This window comes from Glossina fuscipes, unplaced genomic scaffold, assembly GCF_014805625.2.
Source record: "Glossina fuscipes isolate IAEA_lab_2018 unplaced genomic scaffold, Yale_Gfus_2 28, whole genome shotgun sequence".
In the NCBI taxonomy this organism is placed as follows: Eukaryota; Metazoa; Arthropoda; class Insecta; order Diptera; family Glossinidae; genus Glossina; species Glossina fuscipes.
The window spans coordinates 16,269,191-16,296,944 of record NW_023998423.1 but is presented as its reverse complement, the minus strand read 5'-3'; the positions used below and the strand labels follow the sequence as shown (position 1 = coordinate 16,296,944).

Genomic DNA, 27,754 nt, shown 5'->3' with positions numbered 1-27,754 from the left:
TGTTGCACAGACAGACGGACGGACGGATGAAGGCACAGGCATAACTTACAGCGAACGGAAACACTAGAAATCAGTATAATAAATATTGCGCATGTGATTGTGTTGCACATACAGACAGATGGACGACATAATTTACCGCGACTCGAAACTCTTTCGCACGCATCCGTATATTACGAGATCGTATGGATGTGTCAAACACATGAACAACATCATTAAACCTCCAGCGATTTGATGGCAAGTGTAAAGGAAAAGTCTAACACAATTAGATTAGAAACACATGCTAATTAATTATTTAGCGTAAAAAATATTCAGAGCGTATGATTAATGTATTTCTTTATATATAATTCTATTTAATGCCTTCTATAGTTAACAGGGGAAAAAAAAGTAGGGCGTGTTTTAAAAAGGTCCATTACTTTTGCTTTCGTTTTCATTTATTTCACAACTTTTCATTGCGAATAAGTTGGTTTGTGTATAGAAAAAAAAAAAAAGAAGAAGAAAATCATGTAAACGGTTGAAAGTTTTTAATTTATTTAAAAACCAAAAAAAAAAAGAAGTTATGTAAGAGAGAAATTCCATTACGCTCTGTGCAAAATTTTCAATACGCATCGCTAGCTTGTGTACGTTATTTGGTTGCGACTGGAAACTGAAATGAAAATTCATTGACGCGCTTTGCGCACATACTTATCGCATTTCATATACATTTGAAGTCATATTTTTATACAAGTTAACAACACCTCTCAAGTTATTGCGGAAACTAAAGTCAGTATTAACTAATTCCGAAGTATTCATGGGATGAAGCCTCGGTCTAAATTAATAAGTGAGTGGGTTTTGCACTCACATAATGTCTAGTAAGCATAAATTTAATATGATTACTAATGATTGCGTGGACAAACCGCATTGCGAGTCGGAGCATCCACTGTACTCGCCCATGCCCCTAGCCTTCCTCTTTTAGAACTTTTATAAATTGCACCAACTTTCTTGATCGGATCGGAATACCATACGGTGTCCGGCGTGGTAAAATGCTCGCCAAGCACAGGGTATCTGATTCTGCAGATGGCCTCTTCATGAATCGGTATCGAACATCTTGAGGGAATTATGGCCGGTGTAGAAGCCCGTGACTAAACGTAGGCCGCTTCTTCTTAGTTCTAGTAGTTCAGGTGCCGTACGGGAAGATTTGATGAATCCCCTTGCTTGCCGTTGTCCTGCACCTTGCTTCCAGCGGCAATCCGATATCTTCTGTGCTCATCGCGAATATGGCTTCTTGGTACGCCGCAGAAAGCTTCATGATCTAGCATAGTCTCTCGGGCTCTTCTCTTTGCTAGACGATGAGCCCATCCATTGCCCTTAACACCTGAATGGCCAAGCACCCATATTAGGTGCACAGCATTACGTCTGCTTGGCCCATTTAAGCACAAATTTGAAGGCCTTTAACTAAATGTTCTACGTTTTTGTGATTATAATCTAGAAAGAAGAAGAAAATTATTATATGATAAAGTGCATGATGATCTCTGAGACGGATATTACAGATAAAGTGCATGATTTTATGGATAGCCGCACTGTACAGACGATGTCTTGTAACCACTTCAACGAAATAATTTATATGTGACATAAGAAATGAGGAAAGTGGGAGGATATTAGTTTGATATTGATATTTCAACTTTCGCAGTTTCAAAGCTTCTTATATACCTGAAGCTACGAAACTCGGTCGGGTGTGTAATCCGCAGTAGCAATTGTGGCCGGATTCACTGTAAGAATTTAGTCATTTTTGATTGGTTCAATATTACGAGGACTTGTTGCTTGTTTTTGTGTGCTTCTTAGTAAATACAACGCGACAAACTAACGGCAATGCGCTGGTGCTAAGTCTACTTCATTTATTCCTGAACAAAAATTGCCGCCAAATGTAAGTAACATCAGTATTGTGACTTTCGTATTGGTAGTTACTTAGCGTCACAGTAATTTGAAGGACTTAACGCTTGCCGGCTGACCATACAGTCATTAAACTGCGGCTATCGCCCATGTCGTTCTCTTTCTCCAAATTCTTTCTGGTGGACATCCCCACTGGGTGGTCATGCTTAAAGAGCGAAAACAAAGAAAAGATAGGTTGACTATAACAGTAGTAAACATACATTTTTAAGCGCGAGGTAGTCATTATTTATACTTCGCTTCAGCTGAAGTGTTAACTTTACGTGGGAAGAAAAAAATGAAGTCTTTAAAGTCAAAAGCCGTGTTCGAAGGTCTTAATAGTTTTTTTTTAAGACAAGTTTATGTATACTACATATCTTGGGCCATAAATATTACAAACATGTAAAAAGTCTGATGGGGAAGGTCTTGAAAGAAACCTTGAATCTTAAACATCTACATAGTCAAGTAGATAAGAAGCATGAATATCAAGTTGCAATACCCGGGTTCAATTCTCAGTGCGGCAGTCAATATTTTAATTACGGTTGTGTTAGTGCTTGTAGTTGCAGTGAATGATCAATCGATAAAGGCCTAACAATGATAGCGACTATACTTCCCAGTCTATGACCATTCTTCTAGGGCCATTCTTCTTCTCCAACTTTTTTTCTTACTGACCATCCCCAACACATGTTTGTACATGTATAGGAAATAAATTTTCTGAAACGGATCACAAAAAAAGAGGAACAAGGTGCGGCTAACCTTTCCTAACTTTTCACATCATTTGAAAAAATCAGCCGATGACGTCCTTTCCCATATTGCAGCATAAGCCGCTTGTTGTTACTAGCTGTCGTCGGTAAGAGTTTCCTTGGGATATGGCGGCTGCTCAATTAGAGACGTTCCTTCTTCTGACCAACTATCCTTAACGGGTTGTATTGATTTTTTTTTTCTTTTGTTCGCTGTGCGTTGCACTTACCGACTGGGCGCATACCTGGCATGCTGCGGTCTGACCATCATCATGTTAGGCACGCACACACCTGCCTGATTAGTTATTAAAAAAAAAAAGAAATCTTCTTAGTTAGCTCTAGTTAAACCCCTCTCCATATTTCAAATCGTTATCTCAAAAAATCGCAAGCTATTGATGAAATTACACTGAAAATTTTCCAATTCTTTCCATTTCCATACTTGTTTTTGTAGGGAATGCATTTGTGGGCGTGTATTATCTTAATTTTTAAATGCCTGCTCTCGCTGCAAGGGAAACCGAAATTTAACAAGCTTCAAACTCGTTCATTAATTTTTTTGAATATCATAGTATGCAGGCAGACGGACGGACAGGCATTCATATCTATATCAGCGTAGAATTTCAATCTGATAAAGAAAGTTTCGATGAAACATCTGCACTGGCAAAGTTACTACAATCTGTTGTTTACGAGTGTGCCGTTAAGCGTAAACATTTTCCTCTGGTTTATCATAAGCTTAAGCTTTTCTATAAAGGCTATCTGATGATGTAGTTTTTTGCATTTGCTCTTTTATTGAGATTATTTTAGATATGCATCGTATGAGATACGAACAACAATTTCAAAAATTGCAGATCATGCTTGTAATTTATGTTCACTACTTTGGTTCGTTTACTTTGCATGGACATAAGCGTTTCACTTAATGCATAATTTAATGTAAATTATTGACTGAAACATCATTCTGCTGGTTTAGTTCAAGATGAAAAGTTGATAAAGTTCGACTGCCTTTAGGTTAACTTTCTTCTATCTCTAGCGATATGGCATAAAAGTTGCGAAATTTTTTTATCAATTTTAGGGAGAATTGTTTACCAAGGACTGTAGATGTGCTAATGAGTATTTATTTTCAATAGAGACTGGAAGAAGCTGGCAATATTTAAGAAGTAAAGGTTTTCTTGTATATTAATCGTAGGCGAGTTGTTGCCAATTTTCAAATGTTATCATACCCTGCACCGCTTGTGGCACAAGTGGCACAGCAGCTGCATATGTATGCATTACCCACGAGGATCTGAGACAGATCTAATTTTTATTACACCGTTCTAAGCTTGTCTGTCCGTCTGTCCGCTTTGTGTGATTGCATACGGACCGCAAATTTTTGAGACATTTTGATGAAATTTGGTAAACCAGTAAGTCTTCGCCCAAGGCAGAAAGCGGTTGAAAATGCTTCCAATCGGACTGTTTTTTTGACCACTTCCCATACAATGCTCTATTTTGAGAATTCATTATAGGAATAACATTATCAAGCGAAGTGATATTGGCTATGTATGGCGAGGCCACAGTATTTTTATCTGTGTTTATAAGAATATAGGTTTAATGATTTTTTACGAGTTTGAAAGCTGGTACAGAGAAAATGATCTCACAATCTTTGATTGATAAAGAATTTATATATGACATTCAACTGAATGCCATAAGCATTCTGTGTAATCTCATCCTTCGATGGTGGACATAACTTGATCAACTTGATAGTACAGAATACTTTAGCTATCTAATAATGTTTATATTAGGGTATTCGATAAGTTCACCATGACAAGCTGAAATTCTTTCCAAGCACAGGTCTATAGCTAGTTGTTTGTTACAAGCATATCTAATCTACATATGATTTTTACATGTGTCAGAGAGCGTTCAATAATTTTTTGTAGACCGATATTATACGCACACATACAATGACGATCAGAAGACTTTTTGGCAAATTCATGCTTAAGGGGACAATACTTGAACTATACAAAACTTGGTATCTTTGTTCATACAACGATTGCATCAAAAGAGAAAGAGAGAGAGAGAGAGAGAGAGCGAGAGAGAGAGAGTGTGTGTGGTAAACTGCAATGAATATTTTAATATAATAACATGAACATAAGTAAAATGGCAAACAAATGTAATCATTGTTACCATCATCCTTGAGTTAACTTATTTTGTTTTGTATGCTTTCATCTATGCTTGTGTTTGTCAATACATATTTAAACGTGTTGTTAGCTATGAAAACATGTATGTAGATATATATATATATATATATATATATGTTTAATGTACATATTTACACGTAATATGTCTATGTACGCTTTTATATCAAGCTTTTTCTCTCCTTTCTATCGTGATAAGAAAAACAAAATATCTATATACATAAACACAAACAGTCTTTACTTACTCTTTATTTTACGGCAAAAGTAGAGAGAAAAACAAGTAGGAAAAGAAAAAGAAAAATCAATAATTTTTCTCTATCCTCTATCCTATCTACCTAAGCGTGCGGTTATTTATGATGCTTTGTTACTTGTGTGTTTAATTTTGATATTTTGATTGTTGCCGTTTTGATAATTGCATCGAGTTTGTAGAGAGACAGACAGACAGACAGACAGACAGACCTTCATATATATGTAGGTAAAGTAAGTATGTATGTATTGGCGTAAGAGGTAAACAAAAATCCAATAATAATAAGTAATGAGAAACAAGTGCAAAACTTATCAATTGATTGGAAAGATGTTGACTTAGTTTCTAATTTAGTTTATGTGTAAAGTTAAAGCAGAGAATTTTACCAAAAACTTGAATTGCATGCAAGTCTTGTCTTGTTTTGCAGCCTCAATGCTTTCTAATGGATAATTGCGGTTTAGTGTAGAAAGCAAAAGCAATAAGCAATTTGATCTTTTTTGAGGTTTTGCCATTGGTTTTAAGAGCTAACTACATAAGTATCGGCCAATGATGAACTTGGCTTTTTTACTCGTTACACCCGTAATTATAGGACAATGATGTAATTATCTTGCTCTTTCGTAGACGATACGTTGTAGTTTATGGATGAATAGAGTGAGCTTGAAGAAGGTGTGACAGTCTATAGGTAAATAAAATAAAAAGTCTTCTGACACTTGTTCGTTCAATCGAAAGCAAATGCTTTTTGAATGTGAGATAAGGTTCTGGAAAGAGTTCTCTACATGTTTTGCAATATGATTTCAACTATGGCGGTAACACTACGTGCGGAAGGTATGATGATAATACTTTTTTAAAAGTTAGCGGCAAGCGAATGATTTATGTCTTCCCGCGTCACGCTTTCTTCGACTAATCGATGGTAAAGTCAATGAAGTTCTTTAAAACATTGCCAAAGGCGGGCAAATTTCATCTGGAGAGCGCATTCCAGAAAGGATTTTGAGTTACTTGCATAAAGTTGAATATAAAAAGAAGTTCGATATTTAACTAACATAAGAGTTAAGGGATCAAATTTTTGTACCCGAATCGCTGCTGATTGGGCTGTGAGCAATGAGCAATCAGAGTTCAGTCATATCCATCTTTAACGTGTGAAAAGATCGTGGATGATGTTTAAAGATGACATTCACTTATTTCCTTTTTCCGCGTAAAAGTGACCCAAGGTCTGTCATAATGACGACATGGCTTTACTAGGGAAATGGTCAAATAGTTTATTGATAAAAAACGCATACATTTGATGAAAAAAAGCCACGAACTTTTTGCCTTACCTTCTAACATCTTTCGATTGCCGTTAAGTGCGACAATGTTTTTTCTTTATTGTAAAGAAATGAAGAGAGAATGTCTGTCTTGTCAGAAAAGTACCAGGAATTGTAAAAACTGCAAAACAATATAGTTCGTATATAAAAAGCGAAGGGTATCCTTTGGATTCAGATGATTTCTATAATTTCTTTCAAAACAGATTTGTCCAGCGGTAAAGAACCGTGAACAAGGAGATTTTTTTCAATCGTTTCAGGACACCGTCTACGAAGTCGTCATTTGAATTTTTGAGGAGAAGAAGAGATGAAGAGCTTCTCAGGTTCAAATCATGTATTGAAGCTTCAAAAATGGGTTTATCTATATCTATGTCCCTCAATTTTGGGTGACGATGTTCCATCAACTATTGTTTTGATTTTGTCAATAATTTTTTGCCCGATGATAACAGGTCCACTTTTCGGCTCCTGCGTTTATTTGTAGTAAATGGTTACTGCAAATCTATTCCCATATTTTCGCATCAAAATATACAATAAAATGTGCGGCGAACTCAAATAATAATCAACAATCATACAAAGGCGTAACTTTCTTATGTCAGATATGTATAAAGAGTTCTACAGCATTGTAACCGATCCTGATGTTAATAAAATATTTAGATTAATTAAGAAGACTGGATGAATCATATAATTACGTTTTGGAATAAATAAATTACAATAACAAAAAATGATTATATGAAAGACTCTACATCATTCTACACTATCCATATTTAAGATGTTATATGGAAAGTGGTCCGAAAAAGTGTTCGAATCCCAATCATTTTCACAAGTGTTTGTTCTTGGGCCGAAACATATCAGAGCGCTAAATTTCATCAAGATATCTCTAGAATTGCGGTCTGCAAGTTAGTGGACATCACAAGCTTAGATCGCTAAAAAAAAACCTCAATACATCTTTAGGTGTTGCAAGCACTATATCCTTGTAGTGCAAGAAGCGTAGGGTGTAATGACAATAATGAGAATATCTTTTCCTTCACCCATCCGTTTAACTCGGACGCATTATAAAAAAAGAAAAAAATTATGGTTTGAAGAAGAACGAACACAAACAAACTTTACTGTATAAACCGAATTCATAGAAATTCCTAAAAACTGATGTCTCTTAGAACTAATCAACTTAGTGTTTCAGCAAAACTAATTAAAAAGTAATTAATTCAGCAAAATCATGAAACTTCATTAAAAAATATTCATTTTTGACTACACAATTCTCGATACTTTTTTGTATGTTGAATATATTTGCTTGACAGGATAAACATCTAGGTTTCATCTCAAGGCTAATATACTCACTCTCCCTCTCTCCCTCTCTCTCTCTTAAGGATTTCTTCAACTGTCTTAACTCAATTTCACTCGGTTGTCAACAACAAGACTACTTGGACATCGAGAGAGAGAGAGAGAGAGAGAAAGGAAAAACACTGACAACTACTGACCTTTAACAAAAATAGCAATCCTCTGATTTGAATAGAAAGATAGATAATTTATTGAGTTATAAAAGCCACATCATACTTACATATATATGTGGGCATGAAAATGATAATCAATTTCTAATTTAAACGTTTATTAAACGAAATGTGCCATCATTCCAGTTTATATTAAGAGGGAAATAGTAAACAAATTAAAGTACGATTCATTAAACGAAATTATCTATAAATTACTTATAGGTAAATGATAATAATTTCATTTAAAGACATGCGTTTAAATTAATATTAGTTAGTTAGTTAGTTAGTTAGTTAGGTATCCTCTGCTATATCCCTTTAATTAAATTTTGTTTATTTATCCCCTCCGTGCGTGCATACACGTTCACATGCAAAATCCACATAGAGATTACTTGTGCCAACAACTTGGAGCAAGGGACCACAATTAATGCTTGCTTGCTTGCTTGATATGCTTAAGTAGATACAGACTTTTTATAAGTAAAGATATAGCATACACATACACACACACACACACACACACACACACACAATGTAGCTTAAGGCAAACATCATCGTTTTTCTGTTTATATAGATTTCGCACCGCAAACGCTTGTCAGAATGTTTGCACTCACTTTTTATTATTTATGTAAATCGCTTTGTTTTTCTTTAAAAAAAAAAAAAACAAAAAAGAAACTTTTAGATTTCTATTTATTATGATTATGTTGTGCGGTTATGATAGAACTAAGTCGACAAAAGAACTCATTTTGACAGAAAACATACGTGAGAAGCTTAAGTAAATATCTCTTCTTTTTTTCTTTTTATTTTTCTTTTTCTTATCTAAAGGATTTTAACTGCTTACAGAGTGGCTTTAAACACGATAGTATATGCCAAAGAAAGAAAAAACTGATAAGTTTAGCATATTAAACAGTTTAGTGTAAGAAGAGAAGCATTGCCAGCTTGAACATGTTCTGCGAAAATAGTTGACTGGAATTTTGTTATGACTTTTATGTAGGTTTTTCAATTAATTTACAAAATTAACAATGATTTTAAGTGGAAATTATAATTGCCATACGTAATACCCGCAATGGAGCAATATCTGAATCTCCAATCAACCATCCATTACGTTACGATTACATCCTTGCAGGCTAATAGGTGCCAATGATGATCAGAACTTAATGGCCAAAGAAATTTTGCGCACATCATTTGTCTGTGTGTATGTATGTATGTATGTGTGTGTGTGTGTGTGTGTGTATGTGCGAATTTCCTTTGCCTGTGTTGCGCCATAATTAATGAACGGTTTTTTTTTGGAAAAGAAGTGACAAAGAAACCGAGCTCTTCACTTTAATCACTGATCAATTAACTGTGTATGATACACGTCATGATTCGTTCATCCGCCCTTGCTTTGCATTTTAGAAAATACTTTTGCCTATTTGTTGCATGCAATGTTTAATGAGTACGTCGCTAAAGGGGTCGAAGCAGTTAACTGGTGAAACTGATGAGTTTGATGGTGTATCACTAACAACAAAACTGTGTATGCCGCTGAAAGTGAATTTCTTCCTTAGAATTTCTTAGAAATGTTAAATTCAAAAATCATCAAAGCTTGTCGTACAACGAACGTATATCAAAATTATTTTATATGATCTGTTTTAATGGCTTGAAGAAGGCCATCTTGTCAGCAGTGAAATGCATTTACTTCCTTTGGGCATATTAGTTGGTTAGTTGATTGCGACCAATTTTGCAATGAATGGGTTAAATGATTGCGTTCAATGTCTAACGCTGCCCATGGTCGCTTACAAGTTATTGTTAAAAATATTTGCAAATTTTTCTTTGCCTTTTGTTTTGACTTCCCTTTTTACACGTTACACCATTTGTGGTAGAAGGGTATATTACATTTGTGTGAATGTATGCAACACAATTATATTCGTCCATTTAAAATCAGTTTCCGTTTCGATCTAAGCTTGTCTGTCCGGATGTCCGCCTTATTTTCCTGTGTCCAACTTGCAGATCGTAATTTTTGAGATATTTTGATGAACATATTTTCGCCGAAGAACGACAGTTATTGAAAATGGTTCGGGTCGGTCTACTTTTATCGAATACTTTACATGTAATGTCTTTCTTCGAAAAATCGTTATGTGAATGACTCGCTTAAGCGAAGTGGCATAGGGTATTTAATGGTGCGCCGTAATCCACTACAATGTTTATACTTGTTACGTCCATTACGAGAGGATGAGAGGTATATTTATTTTATCAAAACGTTTGCAACGCCTCCAACGAACCCACGAGGTATATAGAGGTAGATAGAAAACTAGGTTTACGTGGTTTTATGTACGTAGGGGGAGGGGGGGGGGGGGGGTTCTTTTCTCATTTTCTTCCTATTTTATATTGTATTTATCGTTTATAAATAAAGTAAAAACATTTCTGTATTTAAAAATAGAGTTCGAATTATGTCAAATAAAAAAGCTTAAAAGAAGTTCACCTCAAAAAAAACGTGTAAAAAAAGTTTAAACGCAATATTTTTACGTTAAAAGTAATTGTATTCACAGATATCAAGTCAGGCAGTCAATACGCGGTGTCACTATTATCATTTCTAAGGACAGCTTCGACTTTTGTGGGCCCGGAAGAAATTAATTATCACGGGCCTCTGTCTACTGGAATATTCTACCATATCTTTTGAACATTTTCCCAGAAATCTTTTTTATTGCTGCAGGAAACACAACGCTCTAGTCGTCGTCAAACATTCTCATTAGCATTGAGGCTGTGACAGTGGCTTGACTTTTCAGCGACCCTCGTTATCCGGTGCTTTTGGTTTTCATTATATTGGATGAATGCTTCGGAACATTATTCCGCTGAAATGTTCATAGCAGTGGCATATTTCATTTAACACGCACAGCTTTCAACATATTTTTGTATATAAATCTATCCACAGCATTTCCTGAAAAGTATCAGATTAGTCAGACCAACATGCTCCCAAAAATCCTCCCAAGAAAACCTCCATAATTTAAATTTTCTTCCGCCCTGCAGCACTGCTTTCTTAGTAAATCTAATGCGAATTTTTTTTCCTTTCAACTGAAGTACATTTCTTTGCTCACATTTCGCAACTGGTTCGTCGCTCTAAGGTATATCTCTCTAACTCTCTTACTTTCTGGTCTGCACCAAAAGTTAAAAGCAAAGTGTGGGCTAAACCAAAATATTTCCTGTTCTCCAAATTAACTGTTCTAAGCAAAGGAACTTTCGTAGCTGGTGTTCTTGGTAGACTGGCACCCAACTGACTGGTAGAGTATCCAAGTTTCATTGGAAATTACTTTAGATGACTTGAAGGGATGCCAATTGCGAAAATTGTCATGCATTAATCGGAACTAGGAGAAGTTTTTTTAATTGCTCCGCATCTGTCAATACTTTTTATATCCATCACTGAAGGAGGGAGGTTTGGTTTTCCAGAAAGAAGATTCAGAGACCCTATAAAGTATGTAAATTCTTGATCAGTGTGAAGTTCTGAATTGATTAAGCCATGGCTGTCCGTCTATGCGTCTGTGTGTGTGCACTAGCGGTATGGGTGCCAAATAAAATAATTTGGAGAGTGGAACTCGAAAAGCATAGTAGCGAGTGTACGAGGTTCGGTCCATGCCGAATATAACTTTCTTACTTGTTTTGTGTTCAAAGCGCTCGTGACGAAACGATATGGCCGATCTAGTGTTGCGACCACAAATTTATATTTGTATTTTGCCATATTTTGCAGCTGATGAACCAGTCGTCTTCTTTCTTCGCTACAATGATGTGCTCGACTAATCTAATATCATCAAAAAAATTAAATTATATCCATTTCTTACCTTAAAAAGCCGCTTGAGCATGTTCGTCTGTTCTTCTGTTTAGTGTTTGTGGTAAACATTCTTCTGGGGAAAAGAGTTCTAGTTCAGGAATTCTAGTCTAGGAGTTTGCGAAAGAATTTGAAGATGATTCAAAATGGTCACTTACCACCTAGGTATGTCTAGGACACCCACAGATCTATGTAACAAAAACAAATGCTTTCCATGGTTTTTGCTCGCTACCCACAAACTAAAAGAGATGGACGATATAAATTTTCACTTTGCTAAAAAAAAAGAAAAAGTTGGTCACTTTCATATAATATTATGCCGTAAGGCAATTTAGTATTTTCTTGCTTTTTGTTAGCCTTTCTTAGGATAACGATGATGAGTATAAAAGAATCGGTCGGGGAAGAATATACTTTCCTTACTTCTCACTTCTTTTCAAAAGTTATTTGTTCTTTACATGCGTAGCCAACAAAGGGGCGTATATGGATTAGAAGTACAATCAAAAGAATAAGTGGGCGTACATTTTTAATATGTGGCTCGCTAACGAGCGAGAAGTTCTTCGATGTTGTATACTATCATCCTATTCAAAAGTCGCGCACCGTAATCATTTTGGATATACAATGGGCTGATTGCAGGCACACTTGAATACATAAACATCCAATCAGTCAACTAATGTTGAAGCGAAGAAAGGACCAGCCTTACGTAACTATTATTGCAACTATTGTGGAATTTATAGCAAAGTTGATGATGAATTTTCTGAATTTGGGGAAAAAAATAAAAATGAAACTTTTTTTTTTTTTTTTTTTTTTTTTAAATACTATAGTGAAATATGAATATTCAACATATTATTTCTGACAAGAGCATGAAATGGAATGAAAAAAATTAAGAGCGCCTGCGATGCTCTTGATAAATTAAACCGGAAACGGATGTCATATGAGTGTTTTGTTGAGTGGTTGTTTAACGCACACGCTCATATAGTTAGAGACATTCATCCTGTATTAATTTTTTTTTTTTTTTTTTTTTTTTTTTGTTACTTACCTACTGCTATACCTATAAGTACCTGAGAACAAATTTCTCTGACATTTTATAAAATTGTAAATATTTCCTGACATTTTGCGCTTCCATACACAAATACTTATATCATCATTGCACAAAATTTTATATTCACGAAGCTAACAAACAGACATGCACGCAAGCATCAAAATGCTTACATACCGTACACGCAAGCACCGAAATACTTGCATATAACATAAGCGAACACACATATGCTATACTGAATGTCTCGTTAACTGCAAAAACAATAAAAGTAAGCCGGCATTTATAAAAAAAGTGTGCCTTATATATATATATATATATATATACATGAACACATATATACATATATGTATGTGTTTTGCCCATATGTGTTAACTTTGTGCATAAAACTTTAAAGATGTAATGTTTTGCATATTCACTCGACAGTCACTAACCCTTAATTAAAAATATTTTTTTCTGCCATGTAAAATATTTATATAGTTAGAGACAAAATTAATGCAATTTTTTTGTTGTGAGGGAATTTTTTCATTAGCGTAAAATTGAAATTCAAGTTATTTTTGCTTAACGCTCGTTACTTCTATTCTCAGCTTAGTTTCCGCAAAGTGATTAGACAATGCTTTGTTCCTCATCAAATCGTTTTGTGCTCACTGTACTGGGCATCATCGATAATCGTAACATAGGTGTAAGCAGCAAAAGTGAACATGAAGCTATTGACAACGAGTCTTCTGATAAAGCTTTTCTTAAATGAGGTTAAACGAACTTTACTCCAAACAAACTCGTCAATGTCGATTTACATATTCATGTCATTCAATATAATACAAAACAAGTGTATATAGCCGAAGTAATCTCCAAAATATTAGAAGCATTTCTTCATCAAAATCGGATCTAAACGATCGCTTCTCCGTTTACATTAAAATTAACCGCAAATGTAAAAGATTGAAAACTAAAGCCAACTAAAAATATCATGCCGCACTTACGGTGCATTGCATTATGTACTCTCCACTACTTCGGTTAATGCAATCATTCATATGAGGGTTTGCCAGGGATCCACAATGCATTGCATTATATACTCTCCACCACTTCGGTTAATGCAGTCATTCATATGAGGGCTTGCCAGGGATCCACAATGCATTGCATTATATACTCTCCACCACTTTGGTTAATGCAGTCATTCATATGAGGGCTTGCCCGGATAAGACGTTGTATGGCAAGTGGTCGCAAAAATTGCTTTCGTACACACCATTTACAAAAGTATTCATCTTTGGGCCAAAACATGCCGTTGTCCAAATTTCATCGGATTATCTTAAAAGTTGATGATTAGGTTTGCAGCCATTTAGCTGACTTGTATATTCACCTATGTTGTAGTTTCTTTTTGCGCATGATATTTATCTATGTAACCAGATAGGCCTATGGCTTTATAATTACTTGAGAAATGATTAAATGAATAAAAAAAAAAAAAAATTGTGGGCTGTAGGTTGAGTACAAGGAAACAAAAGCATGGAGACAGAAAAACGGACAGACGGACAAACAAGCTTAGATAATAAAAGGAGGGTCTACATCAAAGCCTTCTGAGTGTTCCGAACTAACTTAAGATACTCTTGTTGAGTTGTAGGATACAATCATGTTTGAAGATTGTAATCTAATTTAGACCATAGATCGATGAAGAAAGTGTCTCTAAATCGATTGGTATAGTGGAAGATGCGTCTATTTCAAGTTCTTCTGGGTGATGCATACATCATCTCAGAGTCAATGTACCCTTATGCCACAAGTGATATAAGTACTAATGATCAAGTCTGCCTCATACACTTTCCTCATCCGACCAAAGTTAAAGTATCCTTGTGCCACAAATGGTATAAGGACTAATGATCATTTCTGTCTGACACAGTTTTTACTATGACTAACAAGTTGAAGATAGTGCTTTCAATATCTAGATGAATATGCATAAAAATGCATGGGTTCTTTGATTTTCTTTTATGAAAGATTTGGTGAGTGCAACGTGGTGATCCAGTAATTCATTATTCATAGCATTTTTATATCCAAAAAGGTCATGAAGGCAATGGAGGCGAAGTTGTAGCAGCGCTACGCAATGACAGTAGGAAAGTGGTAGCAAGACTTGTACATGCGTCGGGAACCTTTTCAGGTGTTAATATGGGCTTAATTGAGAGCATAGGTAGGTGTACAGGTCGAACCATATGATGAGCCCTACAGAATTCAGAAGATGTTTAAGTGACCCACCTTGCATCGTTGCATATTCTTGATCATCGTGAAATTCTGAGTTAATTCTGTTCTGTTAAAGCTGTTCGCGTTCTGCTGTTCGCAAAAATGAAGATATCGACTTCAAATTTAGAAAAATCTTTGAAAGTTTCTGTACGCAGGTTAGTGTTGAAAAAGGGCCAAAATGGTGGGAGCGGAAGCGCGCAATGGAACTCAAACTGAATGTATCTTAGTTTTTTTAAAGACAAATTTTTGTTTTTTTGGTCGTTACTCGGAACACTTCGTTACGAAACACTCTACCCGTTAGGACTAAAATTGGAATCAATCGGCCATGCCCACGCAATGTTACAAATAATTCAATTTTATTTTTGTTTCACTTTTTTGAAGTTTTATGCTTATTTATCATAAGGCAAACAAGACAGAATGCTTAACACTATTTTCTACATCCGTCGAATGCAGATATATTACCCGTCTAAAGAGGGATTGATTTGGAAATGAATATGGTAGATAAAGCGATTAATTTTTTCCTAGTAATACCAACGATATAGGTATCAAATAAAAGAACTTGAAGAGTAGAATGTGAAAAGTATAGTGGCGGGCATGCGAGATTCGGCCTTCGCCGAATATAACAAGACATTTCCCTTCGCATTCGCCTTGCTCATACAATTGCAACACACTAATGGATCATCAGGAAGTCTCTTTCTCCAATTTGCAAATGTAAATTGTGAAAAATCTTATGCCTAAATACAGTAATCCCCCCTATAACACGGTGCCCTTATAACGCGTTTTCATATTACGCCCCCGTATAACACGGGCATTCCCCCATATAACGCGAGGATTTCTCACATACATATTTCTGTACTATTCATATGCATAAATTTTTTTTTATTTATATTCTTAGTTTAGGTTGATTATAATAAAACGTTATACGAGATCGTAAAAACGAGTTATACGACAACACTCTTATAATGCGTTTTCTACCAATCTGCCGCGTTATAGGGCGGATTACTGTATATATACATTGTGGACGCCGAAGGTGCGGTTGATTTTTTTACAAACATATATACCTTCAAATTTTTATAGATTTATCCGAGAGATTTGTTTGTGAGTAATGAGTAATAAACCTAATATTCATTTCTTTTTGGCAAGTAGTGAGGTGTTCTCACTGTATGTTCCACTGTAGGCCGATTCGGATCATTTTTAATAGTAACCGGCTTGCAGAAACTTTCAAATGTTTTTGTCAAACTTATAGACGATAACTTCATTATTGCAACCAAACAGACAGACGAACTTGCTTAACTCGTTACCGAATTTGACGCTGATGGAAGGTATATATATATCAGCATATATATATATATATCAGTTTGCTTGTGCTTGAAATTATTAATTTAGCGAACAATAATTGAAATTAAAAATTAAAGAAATATGAAAAATTGTTTTAAAACACACCTGATTATTATTAAATATTGTGTCGGTGACAAGTCAAGGTCGCTGCAACGAAAGCAATTGGATTTTCATTCAGAGGTAGAGACTTTGTTAAGAAATAATGAATTTTTACTTTCTTGTTAACGTTGTCAGGTTTTTTTAAATTTCCTGATGAACATAATTTAATTGTAGTTTCCAAACGCTCTGTGATACCTTCCTTTCATACAGAGTTGATTCGATTTGAGTTTTTCTTAAAGAACGCAGCGAACACTTACTCGTAATGCAATGCATACGAAATGAAGTAGAAAAAGTAATATCGTCAGTAGAAAGTTTGACTTATTGGAAATAAGAGAAAGCCTTAAGGTTTACCAATGTAAACTATAAAAGGAAAATGTGACTTGTATATATTAACATAAATGTACGTACGTAACCAACCGCAAATACCCACAACGTTTATGAATATGAAATGTAAAAGAAAAAGAACTGCTTGTTAACCAGTTGACCTTCAATATTACAAGGGCGAGTAAACAAACACAGCGGGTATATGTACATATATATGCATGTGTATGTGTGTATAGTCTGTGGTGCATAAAGTGAGTACGGGATGAAAACCATATGGATATACTTACATACGTACAAATATCCATAAATGCATATATATATATATATATGTATATATATATTTGTATATATATACATATATAAGGATATATATATACACTTGTCAATTTTTATATATATATATATATATACGGATATATAAAGACACTTGACATATTTTCACGACTTAGTGAAGAAGAAAAAAAAAATCATTACACAACATATTTAATATTAAAACGTAAAAAGGGGAAAATGCAGCTGACATTTTCAGTAATAAACAGTCAGATACATTTACTATGCTATATATACACACATACATATATATATATACATAAATACATATATACATACATACATACATACATACATATATGCATAGATATTTATGCAAAAGTTATTATTTATGACTTTCATGGCTGTAAGTATGCAAATGAAGCCTTTAATGAAGTCCCAATTCTACGAAATATTTATAATAAAAGGAAAATCTTACCTGAATGAAAGGCCAACGATAGAAAGGAACAGTTTTACTAAATTTGCTTAACTGTTGCGCATACATATATATGTATGTATGAAAATATTATATAAGTTCAAGTGTAGCATTTAATTTCATTTAAAAAAGAATGTAATTACTTTGAAAGAAAAAAAAAAAAAAAAAAAAAAAAAATTAAAATAAAAAATTAATTTTGTTTGTTTTAATAAAATTAAAAAATCAATTAAGTAATATAAAAAAATTTTTTAACAAAAAAAAAAAAAAAAAAGGAAAAAAAAAACAGAAAAAAAACCTAACATTTATTGCTCAATAAACGGGATATGAAATGGCTTTGTAACCTTCAACGATAGTTATAAATATTTTAAAAATAATATCAATTACTTATGCAGTCGTTGGTGCGTGATTTAATTTTTGCGAAAATTAAAAACTACGCTAAATAACGGCAAATAACAGCACTCTACAGTGTGTATTAGCAACATATATAAATAGTAAAATACTTTAAAGTCAATCAAGTCAATGACTTCACTAAACAGCAAACAAACAAACAAAGAAGCTTTTTAATCACCTTGTTAGAGCTTCAATGTCATCTTTACTTGGAATTTCCAGCAAACTTTCTTCTCACAGACTAATCACGCTTAATCACGCTTTTTTTTTTTTGCTGCCATTAGGAGGTAATCAAGAAATAGCGGGTTTGAGTTGTATGTGTATATGTATGTATGTATGTGTATGTGTGTGTGTGTGTGTGTGTGTGTGTAAACTTTCTCGTCCTTAACCTTAATATGTTTTGCTAATCGTTAAGAGTAAGAATAACATTGACCTTATTTCCTATCGTAGATGTTGATGAAGTTGAGTCCGTGTTGTTTTTGTACTTTTCAAAAAGCGATTATGCTCTCTCTCTCTCTCTCTCTCTCTCTCTTCGTATAGAATTTTCCGTATTCAAGTTCGATGATCAGTGGCATTCACATGCCTTTTTTTTTTAAGAAAACAAACCCATATATCAATAGTTTCATGGAAGCGCATATCTCTGCTAACTTAATAAGAAAATGATGTCATTTTTGTTGCGATTCTTCCCCGTCTATGTTAATAATTATGTTACTACTACATACTTTGTCGAAGGAGCAAGTAAGAACTTTTCCTTTTTTAATTCCTAGTTCCATTTCCTTTTGTGAATAGCTTTGCGTAAATGACGCATAACATTGAAATAATATTTCTTTCTGACGGCACAACACGACGAACACGATGATTGAAGAAAACTGCTTGCATCACTTTGATTTTTGAGCCATTTTGGCGCGACGCTTTCAGTCATGCCTTTGTCTGTTGTTTCCGGGTCGCATGCATAGATTCAAACGTCATCTCATTTCATTTCGCAAACAACTTTAATGCAACTTCTTTGCTCATCGAGAGTACACAAATTGTAAAAATCGAAAAAAAAAAAAAACTTTTTATCTCGTAGTAAACCAAGCGTAGCTGAAACACTAATGACGTTCATGTGTGTGCTGCTATCAATTTAGAAAAAAGTATTACTGATATTCGATATATTCGCGCAATTCACTTATATAAATAGTCGTACCTTTTGGACAAAGTGTTATATAAATATTTTCTTATTATTCATGTTTAACGTTTATATCTATTTTTCGTTTTGCAGATGGCTGGTGCTGGTGATCCCAAATGGCAAAAAGATGCTGCCGATCAAAATTTTGATTACATGTTCAAATTGCTTATAATCGGCAATTCGAGTGTTGGCAAAACGAGTTTTCTATTTCGTTATGCTGATGACAGTTTCACCTCAGCGTTTGTCTCAACAGTCGGTATCGATTTTAAAGTGAAAACAGTTTTTCGCCATGACAAACGTGTTAAACTGCAAATATGGGTAAGTAAAGTAAGCAAAGCAAACCTCTTTACTAACTTTTGAGCGAGTGAGCGAATGGCTTCAAAAATTTAAATAAGAGTCATATGATCATGTTATAGGGATAACAGTGATTGGTGACTGGGCAAGAAAGCCTGTCGTAGCCTTTTTGACTTTGCTTCAAATTTTGAAATTTTTTTTAGAAATAATTTTACGACAAAACGAAGAGTTGTGAGACACAGCACACTAAGCATTGTATATTCAGGTTAGACATATGCGAATACAAATTAAATAATAATATGCATCACGATAGTACAGTGAGCAAAAAGAAAGTTTTACTCACAGCTCACTACTTATCATAAACTTGCGATTTTGTTTTTTTTTGATATCTTTTGAAAGTTGAAGGCCTTTGATGTCTTTAAAAGCAGAGAATTACAAAATGTCACAAAATTAATTTGTCGGTCGCCTTGTGATGCGATGCTGCCCACAATATGACTCTAAATAAGAAAATTTAAATTACAATCTTAGGATAAATCTTGTCAAGGTAATGCGTAAGAGATGGAAAAGTACTTTTAGGCGCATCACATAGTCGATCCTAAGTAATAATTTGCGGGAACTTGTAGATGCTAAATGATACCAAGTTTTACGAGAAAGTTTTGATAATCTTAGTAGGCTCGTGCTGAGGGCTAGCGCTCACGTACGAGTTAGTTTGCAGTCGTCGGCTACTTTTTTAAAATTTTCATCATTTTAATGTTTTATACAAAATCGAGAATGTATAGATCGAGCGATCGGCGTGGAAATGATTGAGATAAGAATAAATCGTCGCAAAATCTTGTAGGCTTTTGACATTTACTTCCACATGTTACAAGAAGAACAACAAATTTATTCCACGCACATTTGCATTGGTGCATACACTAATTAATTGAAAGACTGTAGAGGACAACACTTTTAATTTGGCCATTGATTAAAAATTGATGAAAAGCTACTACTAAAGTAATAGTCAAACATCAGGAAATCACATAAAGCAATATTTAAAGGATATTATCTAGGATGTTATAAATTTTGTTTCGTTTCTCTTGTTTTATTATTAATTCAATTAAATTATTATATGATTTCACTTTCGAAAATATGCAAAGGTAATACGAAAAGTAATTATAAGGAGAGATGACTTTGAAAGATTTTCCAAAGCTAGTCGTAGTAGTAGTTTTATCAGTATACTGAGCGCCGAAATAACTTGATTAGTACAACAACAAAATTGAAGCTGCGAAGCCCTCTTGACTTATGACAAAACAGAAGAGTTTTGACGGCAAGATTTTGATATATTATCGACATAAAACACTCGTGTAATTAAAGTACAATTCCTGATCAATCACCGCATCACGAATCGAACCTCGATCTTTTGGCTGAATGCGGCAGGCCTGAGCACTAGACCACGTTCCCGCTACGCGAATACATCGTCTTCAAGTTTATGAAAACCTTATACCAAAGAAACTTACACCAAAAAAACTTACACTATGCGGCCTTCGATAAAAATGAGAAAAGCGGGTCAAATAGAGAGAGAGAAGGTTCTATAAAAGTAAAAATTCGCAAAAATTCGTTTCGTTTACGTTTAAAAATGTTTCTTCTTTTTTTTTATAAAAAATACTTTAAAAAAATGGTTCCAGTTTAAGGGAACGCAAATTGATTTCTCGCCTTTACCTCATAACAGGAACTTTTGCTTTTCTTGAGAATGACTTCACTACATTGTCTCTTTACGCTGATTAATTTATCTACTTCAGGACACTTTAAAACGTTTTAATCTTTTCAATTTTTAGAATTTCGAGACAAAAATCGATTAGTAGTAGTATTTCAGCAATTGAAATTCGGATGAAATCTTTGGATCGCAAGGGCCAAATTTGTCGAATTCCTTGTCATATAACCGTTCCTAGGGAAACTATACGGTAAAGAGGTTTAATTTTCAATGAAAGCTTCTTCATGATAGTTTGTCCATAATAATAATTTTATATGAAAATTAATTTCATCGAATTTGGATTACATCGGTCTATTTCTTGGAATTAGTTTAATGAAAAATAGGGCTTTATATGTCAAAAAATATTATGATCAAAATTTCTCCTTAACTATAGGGAATTTACATCACTTAAATTTCTTTTTTTAGACCGTGCATGGGCTCTCTCGAAAGTAAACCCTTCCATACCGGCGATCTTTAATTTGTGGTTTTTTATGACGGAAGCAATTGGAAAAAAATAAACTATTTGCTAAGTAAATTAAATTTGCATAAAAAGTCACAGTCATTTTTGGCGTATTATTAATTAAGTGAAGTAGATAGGATGAGGATCGACCTCGCCCGACTATAGCATTCTTACTGGTTTTATATTTATAATCATATCGTATCAACAAGTCTTTCCATGCAGATAATTTCTTCCGGTTTTCCCGCTTTAACTTATTTCGATACATGGGTAAAGGGGGGGGCCCGCACGCCGCGAATGCATATGAACATCCGTAACTATATGTCACGTAAGCACATTTTCATTTTGCGAGAAATTATAGTTTATAGATTTAAACTGCCTTGTGTGAGTCTATTTGCTTCAATAATTTGTAATTATGCCTCCATTACACATTACGTGTAATATTCACCGCATGTGTTACAGTTATTGAGAGAAAAAGAAAAAGTCATAAATTTTTGTTTATTTACTTGTCAATAAAAACTATGGTTTAAATATTAAATAATGTTTAATGTTTGTTAAACGTAATAAATTAATTAGTAAAAGAAAAAGAGCAGAAATTTTAAATAAAGAAAAAATTTAAACTTTTATAAACGAATTCCTTATCCCCTTTAAGCGAATAGGAAGCATTTTGAGTTTTGTAAAATAATAGAAGAAAATGCGAGGAATTCTTTTAAAACCATTTAAGTAAAGTAATTGAGTGGAAAGTAATTTTCTGATAGCAGGAGAAAATGTACAAAAAAAATCCTTGAAACTATAAAAGTTATTTGCAATGAACAATAAAATGTTGAAAATTCAGGATGAAGAAAACACTGTTTACTGAACAATCTCGAAATGCTTTGTTTAAATTTAAAGTTACTTATGATGAAAGTCGATTTGGAAGCGCTTTCATGATCATCACTCAAAGGTGAAGGAATAACAATTTTGTCATTTTATTTGTACTCTTCAGGTATACCGCAAAAACGCCAAGTCTCTTATGGGGTTCTTTAAAAAGTAGTCTAAGGATTTTGGCGATGCTTACATTAAGAAAAGCGTATGTAAGTCCATGGTTAGACCAATTCTAGAATATTTAGCTGCAGTGTGGGCACCAAGCTATGGATACCATATAGACCTTACTAAGACAGTGTGAAGGTCTAAGAATATCGGCGATCTTCATATTAAGAAAAGCTTATATACGTCCGTGGTTAGAATATTCAGTTGCGGGCACCAAGCTATGGATACCTTATAGATCTTACTAAGACAGTGCAACGGTCTAAGCTTTCTGACAATCCTTGTATTAAGAAAAACTTATAGACGTCCATGGTTAGACCGATTCTAAAATATTTAGTTGCACAGCGTGCTCCAAGCCATGGATGCTATATGGATTTTACTAAGACCGTCTAACGGTCTAAGGATTTCGACGATCCTTGCATTAAGAAAAGCTTATAGACGTCCATGGTTAGACCAATTCTAGAATATTTAACTGCAGTGTGGGCACCAAGCTATGGATACCTTATAGATCTTACTAAGACAGTGCAACGGTCTAAGCTTTCTGACAATCCTTGTATTAAGAAAAGCTTATAGACGTCCATGGTTAGACCGATTCTAGAATATTTAGTTGCAGAGCGTGCACCAAGCCATGGATGTTATATGGATTTTACTAAGACCGTCTAACGGTCTAAGGATTTCGACGATGCTTGCATTAAGAAAAGCTTATAGACGCCCATGGTTAGAATATTCAGTTGCGGGCACCAAGTTATGGATACCATATAGATCTTACTAAGACAGTGCAACGGTCTAAGCTTTTTGACGATCCTTGCATTAAGAAAAGCTTATAGACGTCCACGGTTAGACCGATTCTAGAATATTCAGTTGCAGAGCGTGCACCAAGCTATGGATACTATATCGATTTTACTAAGACCGTCCAACGGTCTAAGCTTTTTGACGATCCTTGTATTAAGAAAAGCTTATAGACGTCCTTGGTTAGACCAATTCTAGATCTTCTAAATCTGCTCACATCTACTTTGCTCTATGATAAAAACTCTCCGTGTGGAGAAAATAAAGTGGAAAAACAAAATTTGATCTCTAGTCAGTGACTTTGAAAATAAAAATAGTAGACCGTTCTTGTGTACATCTTGTAATCCAAAGTCATTTTATTCTTATCTTAATATCGACCGGTTGTTTTAATATGAATAAATAGTTTCCAAGGTCAGAATAATCCAGCGATATAAGTAATAAAAAAAATTAACTATGTTACAAATTATTCACGAACTAGCAACTAGGACTGATAATCTGTCCCTCCGACTCGCAAGCTACTGCTGTGGAACTTAAAATATAATATTCAGTCTTAAGTTCGAGAAATCAAATTTAAAAAGGCTCAATAGGTAGTTCAGCATATGAAGCAAAAATAGATGACCCGTAGGTATAAAATTCTAATTTCCTTTGGCTTTGTTCGCCACTTCCTGAAATTAGAGAGAGGTGTGACAGAGCGAAAGAAATAGCGGGCAATGGCGGCAGTCTAGCGAATTTATACCCATCCAATCGGCCCAGTAGGAATACGACATAGATAACACCAATCTGGTAGTCGCGGTTTTTAACTACTCGGCTATGCGGCTCAAGAATACATTTTCCCATAATTTGAGAATAAATTTGCTTACGCTTGCACAAAATTTTACCTTGCGACATATACGAGAACGTATCATCAATCAATATAAATCAATATAAAATTTGACAGAAACCTTGGCAAAGATTGCTCGGAAGTCCAAGATCGGCCCATAACCAAATTGACTCATTTTCTGAGATCTATCTGAGATTTGCTTTCATTTTTTAAATTGTTTTCATATATTTTTTTTTATTTTTAGGACACTGCTGGTCAAGAACGTTATCGTACGATAACGACAGCATATTACCGTGGTGCTATGGGTTTCATATTAATGTATGATGTAACAAATGAGGACAGTTTTAATTCTGTACAAGACTGGTAAGCGCAAAGCAATGACAAGAATTTCTATTTTCCAGAAAGAAAATATTTTTCAATTTTTATATATAATCTTAAAAAAGGGTTACACAAATCAAAACCTATTCTTGGGATAACGCACAAGTTATACTGGTGGGCAATAAATGCGATATGGAAGATCAACGAGTAATATCGTTTGAAAGAGGCCGACAACTGGCCGATCAGTTGGGCGTCGAATTCTTTGAAACCTCAGCCAAAGAGAATGTAAATGTTAAGGTAAGATTTTCATTAAAAAAAAAAAAAAAAAAAAAATTGATATAAAAAATTTATTTTAGGCGGTCTTTGAACGTTTGGTGGACATAATTTGTGACAAAATGTCGGAGAGCTTAGATGCAGATCCCACGTTAGTGGGTGGTGCTCAAAAAGGCCAACGACTGACAGATCAACCTCCTGGCACACCCAATGCCAATTGCAATTGTTAAATTTATTTTTTCCTTTTTTTAAAATAAATTGAAATTTGTCTCTTTTAAGTGTTTTTGTTTTTATTTATTTATTTATTTATTTTTTTTTTTAAATTTGTTTTTAACTTAATATATAGGATCTTTTTGTTACACTAAAAAAAAAAAAACAAAAAGTTTCACAATATTAGCTAAAAGTGAAGGAAATAAAATTTATGATTATAAGAAATTAAAAAAAAAAAAAACAATTTTAATAAAAATAAAAATTTATCAAAACTAATACTAATAATAACATTTACAATAAACTAATATTTATGAAATAATAAAAAAGAACTAATTTTACATAAATGAGAGAAAGTAAACAAAAGAAAAAAAAAAAAAAAAATTATAAAAAAAATAAAAAAATTCTTATTTAAATTAAAAAAAAAAAAAAAAAATAGCTGAAAATGTTTCATATATAAGAAGGAATTATAAAAATCTAAAGAAATTGCAGTAAATGCTTAATTTAATTATTATATAAAAAAAAAATAAAAATAAAAAAATAAATAAACAATTGTTTCCATACACATTATCATTATTGAAAAGGATAATATACATAGTTATATACAATATTAAAAAAAAAAAAAGAAGAAAAAAAAAATCAATAAAAATTAAACCAGAGACGATAAAATAAAACGATTGGATTGGTGTGGATTGTTATGTGTTATTATTATAAACTAATATAAACATATACATATATATATATATGTATATATATATATATACATATACATACAATTATATTCATGCAAGAATATATAAATCTAATATCAAAAAAAAAAAAAAAAGAAGAAGAAGAAGAAAAACGTATACAAAAGTATTTTACAATTTTTTTCTTTTTATTTTATTCAAATTTTTTTACAGTGTACTCTCTTATACGTTTATGTATCTTAGATTTACCTTTTTTAAATCATTTTTTTCTACAAAAGCTTTTTCTGTAAAACACAAAACGTATAAAATTTATACTAAATAATAAATATACATTAATAATAATAATAATAATAATAATAATAATATAAAAAGAAATTAAATTTAATATATAAAACCATATAAAATCTGCCAACTCTTTTTGTATAAATAGTATAAAAAATCTAAACACAATTTTTCTCTAATTCATCTCTTTCTCAACATATTCCCCTCGTCCTTCCCTTGCCTTAAAATCGTGAAACATATATAAATTTCTTGTGAAAACCGTAATTTTTTTTATAATAAACTCAAAACTAAGCTTACATTATACCTCTGAGTTTCAAGGAAAACAATTTCAATAAGCGTTCATAAAAGTGATGTATGTGATTCCATGTATAAATTCTCAATTGACATTAATACTTCCTTTGTACGATAAATGGGACATTGTCTCATGACCACACTCTAAGCATCTTTGCAAAGATTTCACAAGTCACATCCTATTTTTTGGTCCGTTGTTTCCTTAACTTAACAAACTTGTGTTACAATATCGTTCAAGTTTTATAAAATCGTTCGAGGGTATCATTACAGCTATCCCTTCGAAATGTCAAATTTTATTCGAACCTAATAAAAAATGAAAACAACACAGACCACACAGCCTTGCTCTTACATACAGTGGCCAGTCACAATGCCAAAACATTTCCTTTAGTCTTCAAGCACTTGATAATACGTATATAAATGTATGTATATGTATGTAAACGTATATCTATATATGTGTATATGCGAAAATATATGTGTGTTAAGTGTATGTGCATACATATAAGCGTATATATATATAGCGTATATGCATAAGCGTATGTATATGTATATATATATATATGAATATGTATGAACATATATATATATATAAACAAATATAAATGTATGTGTGTATATATATGTACGTATATATATAAATATGATTGATGATATATATACATATGTATATATATATTGCCGTATAGATTGCCGTATATAGATTGTTTCAAATGCTGAGACGCACCAAGTAAATGCCATATACAGATGGCAGTCGCTAATAGGAAATACTAATAGAGAAACTTCTACTTCCAGGCAGATTTTATACATGTAGATTATATAGTCTACAGGTCTTTGGTGGCTAACGCAACCAGCATAGATGTGAAGTTATAAATCGATTTCTTGGAAATAATATCGACACCGTATGTGAAGCATATAACTTGTCGTTTAAAGTTTTGTTTCCCCCGCGTAGCACTAAAAGATCATATTTGATGCAGTGATTGCTTTTCGTCGCTTTATTACTTTCTGGGGTAACGATAAATTTAAAATTTTCTCTTCTTAATTTTCTTAACTTTCGTTTCTAAATCCGTAAAGGCATACAACTTATCGATTGATTATATGGCCACTAGGTCGCAGCGATTGCATATGTGTTTTTCTTTTCTCATTTCTCTTCGACCCGTTTGCGTTCCGCATGCAATCTTACATATCTGACATGATTGATATTATACGTGCTGTCAAAATAGTAACAGGAAAGATCTGTTCAAAAATCGCCCTTCTTTAAATATTGTTGTATATTTTTGGCTTATGGCACTTATCGAAAGTGAATTAGAAGCGAGCAGATTTTATGAAAAAGGCTGCCTTTAAAAATTCCATTCTGTTTAAAAGTTTGTTTAAAAGTTAATAAATTAATAAATTAATCCATTTTTGTGGCACTTTTCATAATACTTATCAATAAGGACATATGGACAGACAAGCATAAATATTTAAGTTAACAATCGAAAGAGTCATGAATGCGTATATTTCGTATGAATCTATTTGAAATATTCGCTGAGAATTTAGAGCAAACGGATAACGACCATCTTTTGAAATGTTACTCCTCTTATATCTTCAGTGCAAAATTCTGTAAAACAAATTTAATAGGTGAAGGATCTCATATAGCAAACATTTCTAAGTT

General features: G+C 33.4%; 1 protein-coding gene across 1 annotated transcript in view; it reads left to right on the top strand.

Moving 5' to 3' along the window:
• LOC119636560 (ras-related protein Rab-3) overlaps positions 1-24,936 on the top strand; it is a 30,217-nt gene extending 5,281 nt beyond the window's left edge. The window contains exons 3-6 of the mRNA XM_038031962.1: positions 19,028-19,252; positions 24,291-24,409; positions 24,490-24,661; positions 24,721-24,936. Of these exons, the coding sequence (XP_037887890.1) occupies positions 19,028-19,252; positions 24,291-24,409; positions 24,490-24,661; positions 24,721-24,867 (663 nt within the window). The 3' untranslated portion in view covers positions 24,868-24,936. The remainder of the gene's footprint in view (positions 1-19,027; positions 19,253-24,290; positions 24,410-24,489; positions 24,662-24,720) is intronic.
• The last annotated feature ends 2,818 nt before the right edge of the window (positions 24,937-27,754 follow it).